Source organism: Macrobrachium nipponense, chromosome 41 (assembly GCF_015104395.2).
Source record: "Macrobrachium nipponense isolate FS-2020 chromosome 41, ASM1510439v2, whole genome shotgun sequence".
Taxonomy (NCBI): domain Eukaryota; kingdom Metazoa; phylum Arthropoda; class Malacostraca; order Decapoda; family Palaemonidae; genus Macrobrachium; species Macrobrachium nipponense.
Genome location: NC_061102.1, coordinates 30,074,210 through 30,089,094, shown reverse-complemented (window position 1 = coordinate 30,089,094; position 14,885 = coordinate 30,074,210). Strand labels below are relative to the sequence as shown.

General features: G+C 42.1%; 2 protein-coding genes across 2 annotated transcripts in view; both read left to right on the top strand.

The window, feature by feature from the left end:
- LOC135212811 (N-acetylglucosamine-1-phosphotransferase subunit gamma-like) overlaps window positions 1-10,790 on the top strand; it is a 37,011-nt gene extending 26,221 nt beyond the window's left edge. Inside the window, exons 5-6 of the mRNA XM_064246584.1 lie at window positions 10,089-10,150; window positions 10,721-10,790. Of these exons, the coding sequence (XP_064102654.1) occupies window positions 10,089-10,150; window positions 10,721-10,790 (132 nt within the window). The remainder of the gene's footprint in view (window positions 1-10,088; window positions 10,151-10,720) is intronic.
- Window positions 10,791-13,405: 2,615 nt separating this feature from the next.
- The window catches only part of LOC135212810 (DNA mismatch repair protein Msh6-like), a 71,669-nt gene continuing 70,189 nt past the window's right edge, over window positions 13,406-14,885 (top strand). Inside the window, 1 exon segment of the mRNA XM_064246582.1 lies at window positions 13,406-13,880. Within this exon segment, the coding sequence (XP_064102652.1) occupies window positions 13,406-13,880 (475 nt within the window).

Here is a 14,885-nt window from a genome sequence, read left to right as displayed (position 1 = left end):
TACACCTGATATTGAAGATCGTGATGTGTATTGGCTCATCATGCAATCTCTTCAGTTGGTTAGCAACCCTTGCTGTGTTAACATCTTGGGATGACAACATATGCTGACCGAGAATTCTTGCTCCAACTTGAACTTACATAAGCTAAATAAATTTTTTTTTAATAAACATTGTTTATTCCTTTATAATAATAGCAACACAATGAAAATAGTAGTTCTACAGCTAAACAAAAAATGCTGTACAGTTATATGGCTTTACAATGATAGGAACACAATAAATTCTAGATTTATTAAATCAGTACACCTACCGTAAGTAATTGTAATTGAATGAAATTGGTTGTTCTATAGCAAACCAAAAATTACTTTGTAGCACTTTGTAGCCTGTCTTTATGATACATAATAGCAATACAGGCAAATCTAGATCCATTAACTTGGTAGGCCTAACTATTGAAGCTGAATGAAAATGGAATTTTTATTATAAAATTAATATTAATAATACTTACCTGTATAATTTATCTAGCCCAAAATCCCCAAAAACCGCACCAAAATTTGCCACATTGGCAACCCTGCTACCTCCTATTCTGTCCGCCAGTTGGCAACACTACCGTTGACAGTTACAAAACCTTCCCTTGAAAATCAGTTGTGATAGGCAGATCGTGGGGTAGGATGGGTGGGACTAGATAAATTGTACAGGTAAGTATTATTAATATTAATTTTATAATAAAAATTCCATATTAATAAACATTACCTTAATATAATTTATCTAGTCCAATTAACCACATTGAAAAGGAGGAGGGAGTCTGAGTACAATTTCCTTTTCGGGCAGAATTGGACATAAAACAATCAAAGAAATATATATCATAGGCAGTTAAAAGCTCAACCCAAGGTCTAAGATACTAAGAACTCAAAGTCTCATACCATAATGCCGCCGAATTGCGGTAGTAAAGGACAAGGAGTAAGTGCATAGTCAGTCTGTCTGTACTAAAGTCAGGTGACCAACCAGGTGACCAGTCAGACAAAATGAGGACAGCAAGGCTGCACCCTGCTCTCTCACGAATGTCTGGCGCCAAGAGAGAGGAGCGAGTATTGACAACTCTTTCCCCGAAGGATGAGTGCCTGGACTGCCTGGGCTATTCAAAGCTAAGCAAACATTGGGGGTGTATCAACGCAACCCAACGTCGCCAGCAGCGATATTGGCTCATGAGCAACACCTGACTCGAGCTTTCTGGTGCCAAGAGAAAGGAACGCGGAGCAAAAAGGCGACTCAGTCCCAAAAGACGAGTGCCGGCAGTCCAACCTGGTCTCATGTTAAACGATCATTGGAGGGTGTATCAACGCAACCGACTTCGTCAACAAGAAACTCGGCTACTAAATGTCGCCTGATCTCGCACGAGTGTCTGACTCCGAGAAAACAGGTGAGACAAAAAGTAGATGGTGAACAAGTCACCAGATGACAGCAGACGATCCATCGACTAATTCCCTGTCCAGAAGGACAATGGAAGAAGCGTGAGTCGTCAGGACAAGCGAACCAGTGGCTAGTCCTAGGTTGGCATCGACTTTGGGAGAAGCATAGTCGCCAGTGCTGACAACCCAGTGGCTGGTCCCATGTCACACTGACAATCTAAGCAGCATGAGTTGTCAAGCAGCTAGTCCTTGTCATCAACAAGACCTAAATACCAAACTGCCTAATTCCCATCATAACTAAACCCAAAACTGCCATAAGTTATAATGAAAAAAACCAAAAACAACAAATATGTAAAAAAAAAAAAAATAATAATATACAGGTAGCAACCAAACGTAAAATAGGAAGACTACCTAATTCTCCTGTCTGACGACCTGTCCTGCCATCACCAACGGGCCCAAAGAACGTAGGTCGCCTAGAACTAGAGAAATATCCCTCAAGTAAAAAGAGGCAAAAACAGAATTAGAACGCCAAGTCGCCTCCTCAAGCAACTTGGCGACTGAGATGTTTTTCATAAAAGCTACTGATGTAGCAACTGCTCTAATAGTGTGTGCTCTCGGCGTCTGGCCTCCACAGACAGCTGAACCACCAGTTTTAACAATAAGATCTCTGAGAATAAAGGATACACCATTCTTTGATATAGGTCTCTTGACATTTCGGGGAGAAACAAACAGATGACGGGGATGACCCTAAATGTCCTTCGTCCGGCGTAAATAGCATGAGAGCACCCTAACAGGGCAAAGAACTAATTCCTCATTTAAATTAACGACAAAGTCGACCAGTGACTTCAGCACGAAAGACCTGGGAATGGGATTATCAGACGATTCAGTCTTTGCGACAAATTCGGGAAGGTATGACAAAATCATGCCTTGTCTAGATTTGGCAACCAGAAAAGAGAGTGCTTGCAGTTCACCCACCCTCTTGGCTGTAGCCAGCGAGACAAAGAAGATTGTCTTAGAAGAGAAGTCCCTAAAATTGGCTGTATTCTGAGGCTCAAACGGAGGGAACCTTAAGGCTTGAAGGACTTTATTAATGTCCCATGTCGGAGGAGAACACTGCGGACTGGGTCGAGATAGGGAAAAAGGATCGAATTAAATCTCTAATGACATAAGATGAAGAGATTTCAGGGAGCCTCGCCTTAAAAACATAGGAAAGCATCGACCTATAACCCTTAATGCATGAAGGTGACAGGGCCCTGTCATGATGTAAATGAACTAAAAACTCTGCTACTTTCGGTAAGGAAGGTCTAGAAATTGAATGTCCTTGAGACTGACATCAACGTCTGTAAACTGACCATTTAGCCTGATAATTTACTCTGGTTGATTGCCGTCTGGCAAGAGCCAACTGTCGTGCCACTCTGGAGGAGAACCTTCGTGCTTGGAGAATCTCTTGACAGTCTCCAGGCATGAAGATGAAGCATGTGGAGCCTCTGATGGAACCGATGAAAATGGGGTTGTTTGAGAAGATCTGGTCTCTCTGTCAGATGAATGGGGGGCTCCACCAGAGCTTCCAGTAGATCGGGAAACCACTCCTTCTGTGGCCAGAAGGGGGCGATCAAGGTGAGAGCCAGACGCTTGGTTGCCCTCACTTTGTTGAGGACTGACCTCACCAGAGCGAACGGAGGAAATGCATAGGTTTGAAGGCCCTCCCAGTCCTGCAAAAGAGCGTCTGTCTCGGCACTCTGAGGAGTCTGGTTAGGGGCGAAGAAGATCTGGCACCGAAAATTCAGTGGGGTGGCAAACAGATCGACTGTGACAGGCCACTTCTTCCTGAGGCTGTCGAAGACTTCCTGGCAAAGTGTCCATTCCGACCCTTGAACTTCGTTCGGTCTCGACAAGGTGTCTGCTAAGACGTTGTGATGGCCCAGGATAAATTGAGGGACCAACGTAATCCCCCTGTCTTCTGCCCAACACTGAATTGATCGGGCTTCTTGAGTGAGAAGGTCCGACTGTGTGCCACCTTGGTTTCTTAAGTACGAGACTGCTGTGGTGTTGTCGACGAAGATCGCGACAACCGACTCCAACAGTTGATCCTGATATGAAAGAAGGCCTAGGTACACTGTCCTTAGTTCCCTCCAATTTATTGACATTATCCTCTCTTCCTCTGACCAAAGGCCCGAAGCGGCTTCGGAGCCCAGGTGCGCGCCCCAACCATGATCCGAGGTGTCTGACCAAAACATTAGGTCCGGCGGAACTGAAAGAAGAGACGTCCCTGACTTGAGGCGGTGAACTTGCATCCACCAACGGAGATCCTTCCGACATTGTGGAGAGGAGGCGACTATTGTGTCCTCAGACACGAAATCCCACAACTGGTGAAGTGTCGACTGAAGGGACCTCATTCTGAGGCAACCTCTGGGAACCAGTTGGATGAGGGATGACAAATGGCCCAGAAGAGTCCTCCAAAGAGAAACTGGCTTCATTACGGAGGGCAAAAATTCTTCGACCAGACTTAGAAGCTTGTCTATCCGTTTTGGAGCAGGAAAAGCCCTCAAAATCTGGGAATTCAAAACAATCCCCAGATAAGTCGTGATCTGGCAAGGGATTAGACTGGACTTTTCGAAGTTGATACCGATATCGAAGCATCCTTACATTAACTGGTGAGGGTGAAACAAAGTGTCTTGAACTGGAAAACTCCTGAGTCCATGAAAAACCGAAGGTAAGGTCTGCTCTTTGGATGGATGGGGATTTGCAGATAAGCATCCTGCAGATCGATGGAAATCATCCAATCCCCCATCCTGACGGATGAAAGAACAGTCTGAACCGTCTCCATCCGGAACTTGGACTTTAGAATGAACTTTTTCAAGACTGAAAGATCTATGATGGGGCGCCAGGCACCCGAGACCTTTAGAACTACAAACACCCGTGAGTAAAACCCAGGAGAAGGAGGAGCTCGCTCTATGGCATCTTTCTCCAAGAGAGCCAAAAGCTCCTTCTCCAAGGCTTGACCCCTGATTGAGTGAGGGGAATAACTGCTGAACTTGAGAGGACGATTGGAAAGTGGAGGTCTCGAAACAAAGGGGATCTCGTAACCTACCTTCAGGACCTCCACTACCCAAGCATCCACTGCTCTTTCCTGCCAAGCTGACCAATGGCGAGAGAGACAAGCTCCTACTGCAGTCTCCGGGCGAGGTAATGGCTCCTACTTCCGAAAATTCTTACGCAGAGACAAGGAAGAAGAAGAAGAAGGTCCTCCTGGAGGTTGAGCTCTTCCCCTGCCCTTAGAGCCACGCCAAGAACCTCTCCCGCGTTTCAAAGAGTGAGCACCAGAGGAGGAAGCTGAAGCGCCAGAAACCCTAGATGTACTCTGGAAAAACGAGCCAGAAGGAGGAGGTTGTTGGGCTGGAGCAGAAGGTACAGATCTGGCACTAAACTTACGCTTACTCCTTGAAGGAACGGGAGGAAGACCAGAGGAAAAAGCCCTTGATAAGGCCCCGTGAGCTTGGGAAGAGGCATCACCTTGATGTTCCTTCAAAACCTCAGAAAGCACAGACATATCAAGTAGGGAATCGCCAAAAGGAGAAGAGGACAACAAACGGTTTCTCTGAATCTCCAATGCAGAGGAGGGTAATTGCGACAAATACAGGTTATGCCTTAGAGAAACAAGAAAGGCCTGCATTGAAGTGGCAAGCTCGTTCTGATGTACAGAAGCGATTGAATTGGACGAGCAGAATTTCTCAAAAAGAGGAGCATCGGAAGGAACAAACCCAGAGTCCGTGATATACATTAAAAGACCTCCGAGGACCCACATATTGAAGGATTGAGCTTCTTGTAAGGAGCTTATAACAGACTCCATGGCAATAAAGTCTTCGATTGAGACCGAGACCGAAGCCTTGGAAAGCAAAAGTTGACCCGAAAGTCGGACAAAATCAGGATTTGGATTGGGGGGTCGAGAGAATGAAGTTTCATCCGCCACCTGATAAACTCCTCTCTGGTGTCGTAGAAGAGAAGAGAGCTTCCTTTTCCCACAAGCCGGGCAATTCCTGATGTTGCTGGCAGAAGGAAGCATAGAATTATCATGGCAATCCATTGGACTGTTGGACAGGTCACGTAATTTCGGATTGCGCCAAAGTTCGTAATATATAATAAGTACCACAGTAGAAATAAAAGTTAATTCACTATTTCGTGGATATAATACGTGAGTGGTAATTAACATAAAGTTGCATTAACAATTAATGAGAGTTTTAAAGGCACAAAAAGGTTTAGGAAATTTATAAAGAGCGGCCGTGATGTAAACAGCACGGGCGCTCGTTAACAACTGATTTTCAAGGGAAGGTTTTGTAACTGTCAATGGTAGTGTTGCCAACTGGCGGACAGAATAGGAGGTAACAGGGTTGCCAATGTGGTAAATTTTGATGCGGTTTTTGGGGATATAGGGCTAGAGAAATTATATTAAGGTAATGTTTATTAATATGGTAGTTCTACCTTTAGTTCATTAAGCACTATGTATATCATGTGATAGGCCATTTCTTTTTGTTATCCACTGTTTAACCTATTTCCTCCTTTTCTCTTTAGTTCACCCTCTATGTCAGCAAAATAAGTGGCAGCAGCAGCAGCTCCCAACATTAATACTTACACAGCCCCTTGTGAGAGGATCCTGTATCTGCTCACAGTGAATTCTTCGATGAGACTGATGATTGCATGCAATCATCGGAATAGTGTGTGGGTGACCAAGATTTGCCTGCAATCTTAGCTACGTTGAAATCGCGACTGGTGATCATTGCATGTATTGCGTCATTAAGGATGGCTGTTGGAAGGACATCCAGACAAAAGTGAGTAGGAATGAATTACCTGAGATTTGTGTTTTGAGACAGAGTGTACCAGTTTCGAGCATTATGCTTTGGCCTTTCAACCACTGCAAGTTTTTATGCAAGTCCTTGCTCTGCTCACCAAATGGCTACATCTCATGGGAGTAGACATCTCCCTCTTTTTAGATGACTGGCTCCTTCATTCACCATCAGAGGAGAGATGCATGGAGGACATTATGAAGAGTTTCGGCTAACACAAGAGTAAGGCCCACCATTGTCAACTTCCAGAAGTCCCAGTTGGTTCCATCACAGATTATTCTATATTTGGGAATGTTGATAAACTCAGAGTTTTCAGCTTTCTCCATCCCCAAGAGAATTCAGTCATCCCTGAAGAAAGTCAATGTGTTCCTCACCGGTCAACCTGCACGGCCAATCAATGGATGAGCCCTCTCGATACCTGAGCCTCCATGGAGCAATTTTTTCTCCTAGGAAGGCTCCATATGAGGGTTCCTCATTTTTACCCACAGGCCAGCTGGGACAGGAAAACTCATCCAGACACATATGTCTTTCCGATATCGCAAGAAATAAAGGAGGATCTCCTCTGGTGTCTATCAGAAGACAGGCTTTCAGAAGGGAAGTCTCTTCAGCTGTTGAACCCCAACCTAGACTTTCATGCAGGTGCATCACATCTAGGTTGGGGAGCACTTATAGGCAACCAAGAAGCGTCCAGAACATGGTCCAAGGAACAGATTCATTGTCACATCAACCTCAAGGAAATGACAGCAATTCAGCTGGTCTACAACATTTTGTGTCACTACTCCACAATCAAGTAGTGACCGTGCATCCAGACAATACTATAGCCTTGACATATATAAAGAAACAAGGAGGGAAGCATTCTTTCTCCCTTTACAAAGGTGCAAGAACTTGTTTTGTCCAGGGCAAACCCAACCAACGTATTGGTAGAAGAGTTGAACTGTTGCAGGCAGGTACTCCCCATAGAGTGGACTCTTCATCTGCAGGTGTGCAAGGATCTATGGAAACTGTTTGTGACGTCCAAGAATTATCGCCCCCCAATATTTTGTTCTCCAATCCCAGATCCTCTAGCATGGGTGATAGATGCCATGTTGCAAGACTGGTCAAACAAAGATCTTTACACCTTATCACTGTTCTGCATGATACAGGAGGTTCTCAAAAAGTTCCGCAATCACACTAACGTCATAGTACTAGTGGCCCCATTCTGACCACAACAGGAATGGTTCCCAGATCTCCTCATGTTGCTGACAGACTTCCTGAGGCAGGTGCCACAGAGAATAAGTCTGCTCAGACAGCCCCACTTCAGGTGGTTCCACCAAGGATTGTCCACTCTGGCCCTGACAGGGTTCAGACTGTCAGGAAACTCCTCAGATAAGACTGTCAGTAAACTCCTCAGACAGAAGGGGTTTTTAAAAGCAGCTTTAGAAGCAATTGCAAAGTGTAGGCACTCCTCTTCTGACAAGGTCTATCAAGCCAAGTGGACAATCTTCAGAGCCTGTTGTAGAAGGCATGATGTCTCGTCCTCTAAGACGTCTGTAGCAAACATTTGCAGACTGACTTCTGTATTTGAGGACATCTGGGGGTCTCTCCTCCTCTATGATCAAAGGATACGAGGCAATGTTGAGTTTGGTGTTTTGCCACAAAGGATTGGATCTTTCAACTGACCAAGACCTGTCCAACCTCATCAAATCCTTTAATACCTCCAAATCCAAGGGGCTCTTGAGACCCTGTTTTGAGCCCCTTCATTCTGCTTCACTACGAGACCTTACTAGGAAGACCCTTTCATTTGTTGCTTTAGTGACAGCCAAAAGGATCAGTGAAGTGCATGTTCTCAACAAGAGTCTGATTTTCCCAAGGTGATGCTGTATGTTCATTCACTCTGGGCGTTTTAGCTAAAAATGAAGATCTTACCAAATCTTAGCCTTGTGCCTTTACTGTCAAAAGCCTTATGGAATTACAAGGCCTAGATGAAGAGGAGAGAGCCCTGTGCCCAGTGAGACCACTAAGGTACTATTTACACAGAACAGAGTCAAGGTCCTGTGAGTAATTTATGGTGCTCAGTTAGGAATCCATCTCATTCCTTGTCAAAAAATGGCTTGGCATTCTTTGTGAGAGATTGTGTCACTGAAGCCCATTCTCAAGTTGGAGAAGAGGTCTTAACATCCGGCAGAGCCAAGGTTCATGAGATCAGGGCAGTCGCCACGTTGTTAACCTTCAGACACAACCTATCCCTATCATCGATTATTCAAGCTACTTGTTGGAAGTGTAGGTTGGTCTTAAACAACCCATTACGTATCTTCAAGATGTGGAAACTGTTTTCAATGGCTGGCAGGGTGTTGAGGGAGGAATTGTAGGAAGCTTTTCTTCTTTCCTATTCTCTTTGCCTTGAACTAAGGTGTTGAGTCGTAAGGGGAGCCTTAGGGTACCCTGTACCGGGAGCACCCTCCAGTATTATTTTTTAGTGTGGGTGGTGATTTTATATTTTATGGTGTACATGGTGTTTGTACTTTTTATTTTGGTTGATTGATTTGTCAGTACTATGCCCAGGGCAGGGGCAACTGACTTCTTGTATGCTTTGTTAGTCATCAGGTTCATCCCTTGCTGCGAAGCCCACTGATGTAAGATGTGTCTGGCCAATTGGCCTACTGTACATGGTTAAGTTGAGCGCTGACCAGAGGCAGTATCTACCTGTAGCAGCTCTATTACCAGGTAAGAAACAATAAGCATTGTACTAATGCTAATAACTTCTATTCTCTAACTCACTTTATCATAAATAATGTTTTGGGGTAGAAATATTCACAGCCCACCTCCATTTCAATTTTGGATTCAGCAGTGTTATTACTGAGTAAGTTACATAAATAAAAATGAAATTTTTATGATGAAATAAAGTTTTATATATACCAGGGTACATACCAAGTGATTATGAATGAAAGCCCTCCCTCCTACCCTCATATGGAAGGAAGGGCAAAAGAAAAAAATTGAACTCCCCGCTGAAATAGTTCCTCTCTTACCCAGAAAGTGGGCATGGTCTAGTTCACTTACGCCAACACTAGTACTACAACAATTTTCAACAATCATAAGCACTCGGCTTATGAGAAAACATTTTTTGAATGCATGTTATCTCAAAAGTAATACATAATTTAGATTATAAGGGAAAAACAAAAATGTGTCTTCTAAATGCTTGTTATGTTGCAAGGATTACATGAAAAATATTTCATGGTTATGTTGGATTTCATAAAATTTTGGTTTTTTGGGTTAATTGAAAAACAGTATGTGCCAGGGACTTCATCATTTAGCATTTTCTAAGGGAACATTGCTGTGCAATTTATGTAAAAATTTGCACGAATCCCTGTTTTTTTTTTTTATTAAACCACAGGGAATTCTCCCCTTAAGACAGGAGAAATCTAATTAAACTGAAATTCTTTAAAGTTACCTACTCCAATTATATTCAGTAATAGTAGTACTGATGAACTGGTCTTATGATGAGAGAAGAGATTTACCAACATCTAAACCTAACATTAGAGATTTCTTAAATTATATTGCAGAGGAAGTGTGTCAGATAGATAAGGTGAGCAGTGGCTCCCCAAAATTTCTGATCACTCAGCACTTCCCTCAAAAGTTAATTATTCTCTTTTTTTTGTAATTACTTCAGGTTTGATGGTCTCTTAACTGTTGAAATTGTTATGAGAATTGTGCGCATGAATTTAGGTTATTTTCTGGTACAAGATTGTATGTATTGTTGAAATGGTTACACTGACAGTCCTGTATTTGATGATGCTCTGTATCAGAGTAAAGTAGAATTTCATTATAAGGTTATGTAAAATATTGTCTAATTCTTTTGAAGTATTACAGGTGGTTCTTCATTGTGGAGCTTCATCAGAACTAAAATCTGTTACTGAACCAGAGAAATGCAGGTATGATTGTCAATTTTATATCCTTATTGATTAAGTTTCTTGAACATTGAAAACAATAAGTTGTATTTTTATTTGTGTTATAACAAACCCATTTGCTTTACAATAGTTTATTTGTGCTTCTGTCATCAGACTTTAAGAGGAGGGTCTCTTCATCACATTATAAGAGATCTTCAGATTACTTGTCTGTGTTTTTTGAATGTGCTGATACTCATGCCATGCCTGTCCCAGCTTATAATATAATACATCTGCTGGCACCAGTAACTCAACTAATATGACTTTATCTCAATTTATTTGCCTGCAGCACCGGGTGCTAACACCTGCTAGTACCAGCAGTTGACAGGATACCCCTTTTCACGTAGCTAAACCATGGCTGTAGTATCTTCAGTCTTTGCTTCAGGGTCATATCATGTCTTCTGTCAGGTTCTTTGTGGATGGAACACTTTGGTTGCCTGCTTTGGGAGTACCTATGTCTGTTGAGGCTACTTTTACCTTGCCTTCAGTGTCCTTTGTTAGGACCTCAAATGTGTTTCAATTTCCACCTTAGGTTTGTTGTGTTGTTTTTGTTTTCAGAGGTGCGCTCATCTACTCTTGTACTATAGGTGTTCATGGTAATTCTAGCAGCTGCATGAATAGCAAATAGCTATTCATGCAGCTTTTGATTAATGGCATTTTATGAGCAAGCGGTCCTTTCATAAAAATATTTATCATATAAAGTGTAAGAACAACCTTTATAGCATTAAAAATTTTCATAATTCTAAGTATCTTCCTGCACTTGTCATCCTTTTAGGGCCACTAGAGAATGATTCATAGAGACACTCCTTGGAGAATGTTTGGGAATGTGTAATTGGGCTTGTTGATCAGGGCAGATTAATGCAACTTTGACTTGAACAGCTGGTTTGGATTTTAGATATTGCTTTAGTAACTGTAGCTCAATAGAACTATTGTTTCCTTGTTCTCAGGAGCCTCTTCAATAGGATAAATCTCATTTTTATATAAGTAACTTACCAAGTAATTACATAGGGAATCAAGAAGTTTCTGGGATGTGGTCCACGAAACAAAGAGGCCTACGTATCAATGTCAAGGAACTGAAGGCTATTCACTTGGGTCTCCAGTCCTCCTTGCCTCTCATCTTTGGCAATACAGCAGTTGTTCATGCAGACAGCACCACTGCCCTGTCTTTTATCTGCAAGCAGGGAGGCACTCACTCCTTCTCCATCTGTGAGTCCGCGAAAGATCTTCTCTGGGCGGAGCAGAATCAGGTCACCCTCATCCCTCGATTCATAAGGGTAAACTGAATATCTTAGTGGACGAGCTCAGTTGCCACAAGTAGGTCCTCTCACAGAATGGACCCTGGACCCCTGGTTTGCAACAATCTGTGGAAGTTATGGGGGCAGATCAACCATACACCTGTTTGTGTTATCAAGGAATCATTGTCTTCCTCTCTTATGTTCACTGAATGATTCCCAGACCTACTTTGACTTTTAGTGGATTTCCCAAGGCTTCTTCCTCAAAAGCAGTCACTTCAGACAACCTCACTTCTTCAGATTCCACTGAAAGTTGTCCGCTTTTCTCTGACAGGATTCAGACTGTCTGGAGTCTTGTTAGAGTGAAGGGCTTTTCAAAGCCATTTGTGGACACTTTTGCTAAATGTAGACGTCAGTCGTCCAACAACATCTATCAATCCAAGTGACAGTTTTCCGAAGCTGGTGCAGTCGACATAATGTCTTGTCTTCTGAAACGTCTGTAAGTCAGATCGCAGATTTTCTGCTTTTCTGGGGGTCTTCCAAGAAGTTATTGTCCTCTACCCTCTAAGGAACAGTGCACGGGGGACTTGAAGAAACTTATTTCTCTGACTCAGGATCTAGGAATCCTAATCATTGCCCAAAAATCTCGGCTTGTTCCCTCTCAGACGTTTCAATATTAGGGCATGATTCTGGACTCTCGGACTTTTCAGGCTTTTCTCTTACCCAGAAGAGTAGACTCTTGCCTGCAGACAGTACCGGAGTTCATGGATCGGAAGTCCTGCTCAGCTCTTCAGTGGCTGACCCTACTGGGAACTCTTTCTTCAGTGGAACCATTTGTCAGACAGGGCAGACTACACATGCACCCTCTCCAATTTTACCTGAAGGTTCTTTGGTCCAGGAAGACTCGGGAGTACTCGTTCGTTTTTCCTATCTCTGAGGAGATAAAGTCAGATCTCCAATGGTGGATGTCCGTGGACAGACTGCAGGAGAGAAAGTCACTCCACCTGATGAACCCAGAGCTGAGATTATATTCCAATGCATCGGACTTGGGATGGGGAGCCATCATGGAGTCTCAAAAGGTATCAGGGCTTTGGTCAGTGGACCAGAAAGCTCTTCACATCAACGTAACAGAACTGTTGGTGATCTTTCTGTCTTCAGCATTTTTCTCGACAAGTGTCAGGAAAGATAGTGGCAGTATTTGTGGACAACACGACAGCATTGTCAGACATCTGCAAGCAAGGGGGCACACATTTCTTCACTCTCTATCAGATGGCGAGAGAGCTTGTGATTTGGGTGGAGCAATGGAGAATAACTATTCTTACTTGCTTTCTTCAGGGCAGGCTGAACACCGTAACAGATGAACTCAGCAGACGGAACCAAGTACTTCCGACAGAATGGACTCGAGCTCCAGGTCCGCAATGGTCTTTGGAGGCTTTGGGGACAGCTGACACTAGATCTCTTTGCAACAGTGAAAAATCATTGTCTGCCATTCTTCTGTTTGCCAGTTCCGGACCCTCATGCATGGTTGACAGATGTAATGCTTCTAGATTGGACAGGACTGGACCTATATGCCTTTCCTGTGTTCGCAATGATTTGGAAGGTGATAAGCAAGTATGCAAGTCATCAGAATGTCTCCATGACCCTAGTAGCTCTTTTCTAGCCGAGGAAAAATTGGTTTCCGGACCTTCTTCATCAGAGGAAGTCTACTCAAACAGCTTCACCTGTTCAGGTTCCACCAGGGATTGTCCGCTCTGTCTCTGACAAGGTTTCAATGGTCAGACGACTGGTTAAAGTGAAAGGTTTCTCAAGACAAGCAGCAGAAGTCATTGCTAGATGTCGCTGATCGTCTACTAGCAAGCTCTACCAGTCAAAATGGTAAGTTTTCAGGGACTGGTTTAGAAGACATAACATCTCTTCTTCTGAAACCACTATCACCCAGATAGCGGATTTTCTGCTATTTTTAAGATCCTCAAGGAAATTATCTCTCAGTACCATTAAAGGGTATAGAGCGATGCTAAACTCTGTGCTCAAGCACAGAGATTTAGATGCCAGACACAACAATGACATTAGCGATCTTATTAGATCTCTGGATACTTCCAAGTCAGAAAAGTCTAGAACAGTCTCTTGGAATCTCGACATAGTACAGAAGTGGCTTTTGGGTGACTCTTATGAACCTATCCACTCAGTATCTCTTAGAAACCTCACTAAGAAGACCCTCTTCCCAGTAGCTCTGGCTATAGCTAAAACGGTCAGTGAATTGCAGGCTATAAACAAAAGAGTGGGTTTTTCCCAAGGCAATGCTGTCTGTTCTCTTTCCCTGCTGTTTCTGGCAAAGAATAAGGATGTGAACAAACCCTGGCAACGTTCTTTTACCCTTAAGAATCTGATGGATATCATTGGACCAGAAGAGAAAGAACGGCTTCTCTGCCCAGTGAGAGCGTTACACTATTATTTAAAGAGAACAGAAAAGATTAAAGGGCCTGCAAGTAATCTATGGTGTCCTGTGACATCTCCGTCTCATCCGATGTCTTAGAACACCATTTCCTTTTCTTAAGGAGCTTGATAGTGGACGCACACTCTTAACTCCAGGAAGAACTATTACCTTCTGTTAACCCCTTTGGTACCACATGATGCATAATCAGCAAGATGCTGCAGCCTGCATTTTCCCAACTTACCTTAGAGTCCATTTAACCCTGAAAGAAAAGGTTTTACTAGCATCTATTCTGCTTTATATGTTGATGGAAATGAATGTGAAGTCATATATACATTCATGTGTATATATATATATATATATATATATATATATATATATATATATATATAATATATATATACTATATATTTATATATCTATATATATATATATATATATATATATATATGACTGGTAAAAATATTCCTTGTGTTACAACAGAATTCCATCTAATAAAAGGAGCCCATAAAAGCACCAAAATATAGAGAAAAAGAAAAGTACTATATTTCAGAGACTGCTTTCTCTCTCTTCGGGTACCGGAAGAGGGAGTGGTAAACAAGGCCAGGTTTTCTCTGAAATATAGTATTTTCTCTCTATATTTTGGTGTTTTTATGGGGTCCTTTTATTAGATATATATATTATATAATATATATATATATATATATATATATATATATATATATATATATATATATATATATATATATATATATATAGGTATAAGCCACGAAGGAAAGATAAACAACGGAGTTTCTGCAAGATCATTTGACTCAACGTACTTTACTCTGCTAAGTAAAAAAAGGGCCTTTGATTTGAGAGAGGGATATATATATATATAGATTAGATATATATATATATTATATATATCTATATATAATTATATATATATATATATATATATATATATATATATATATATATATATATATATGTATAACTGGACAATCACAAAAGTTAGTAACGTGATAAAATCCATAAAATAAAGATATATGCCACGAAGGAAAAATAAACGAAGGAG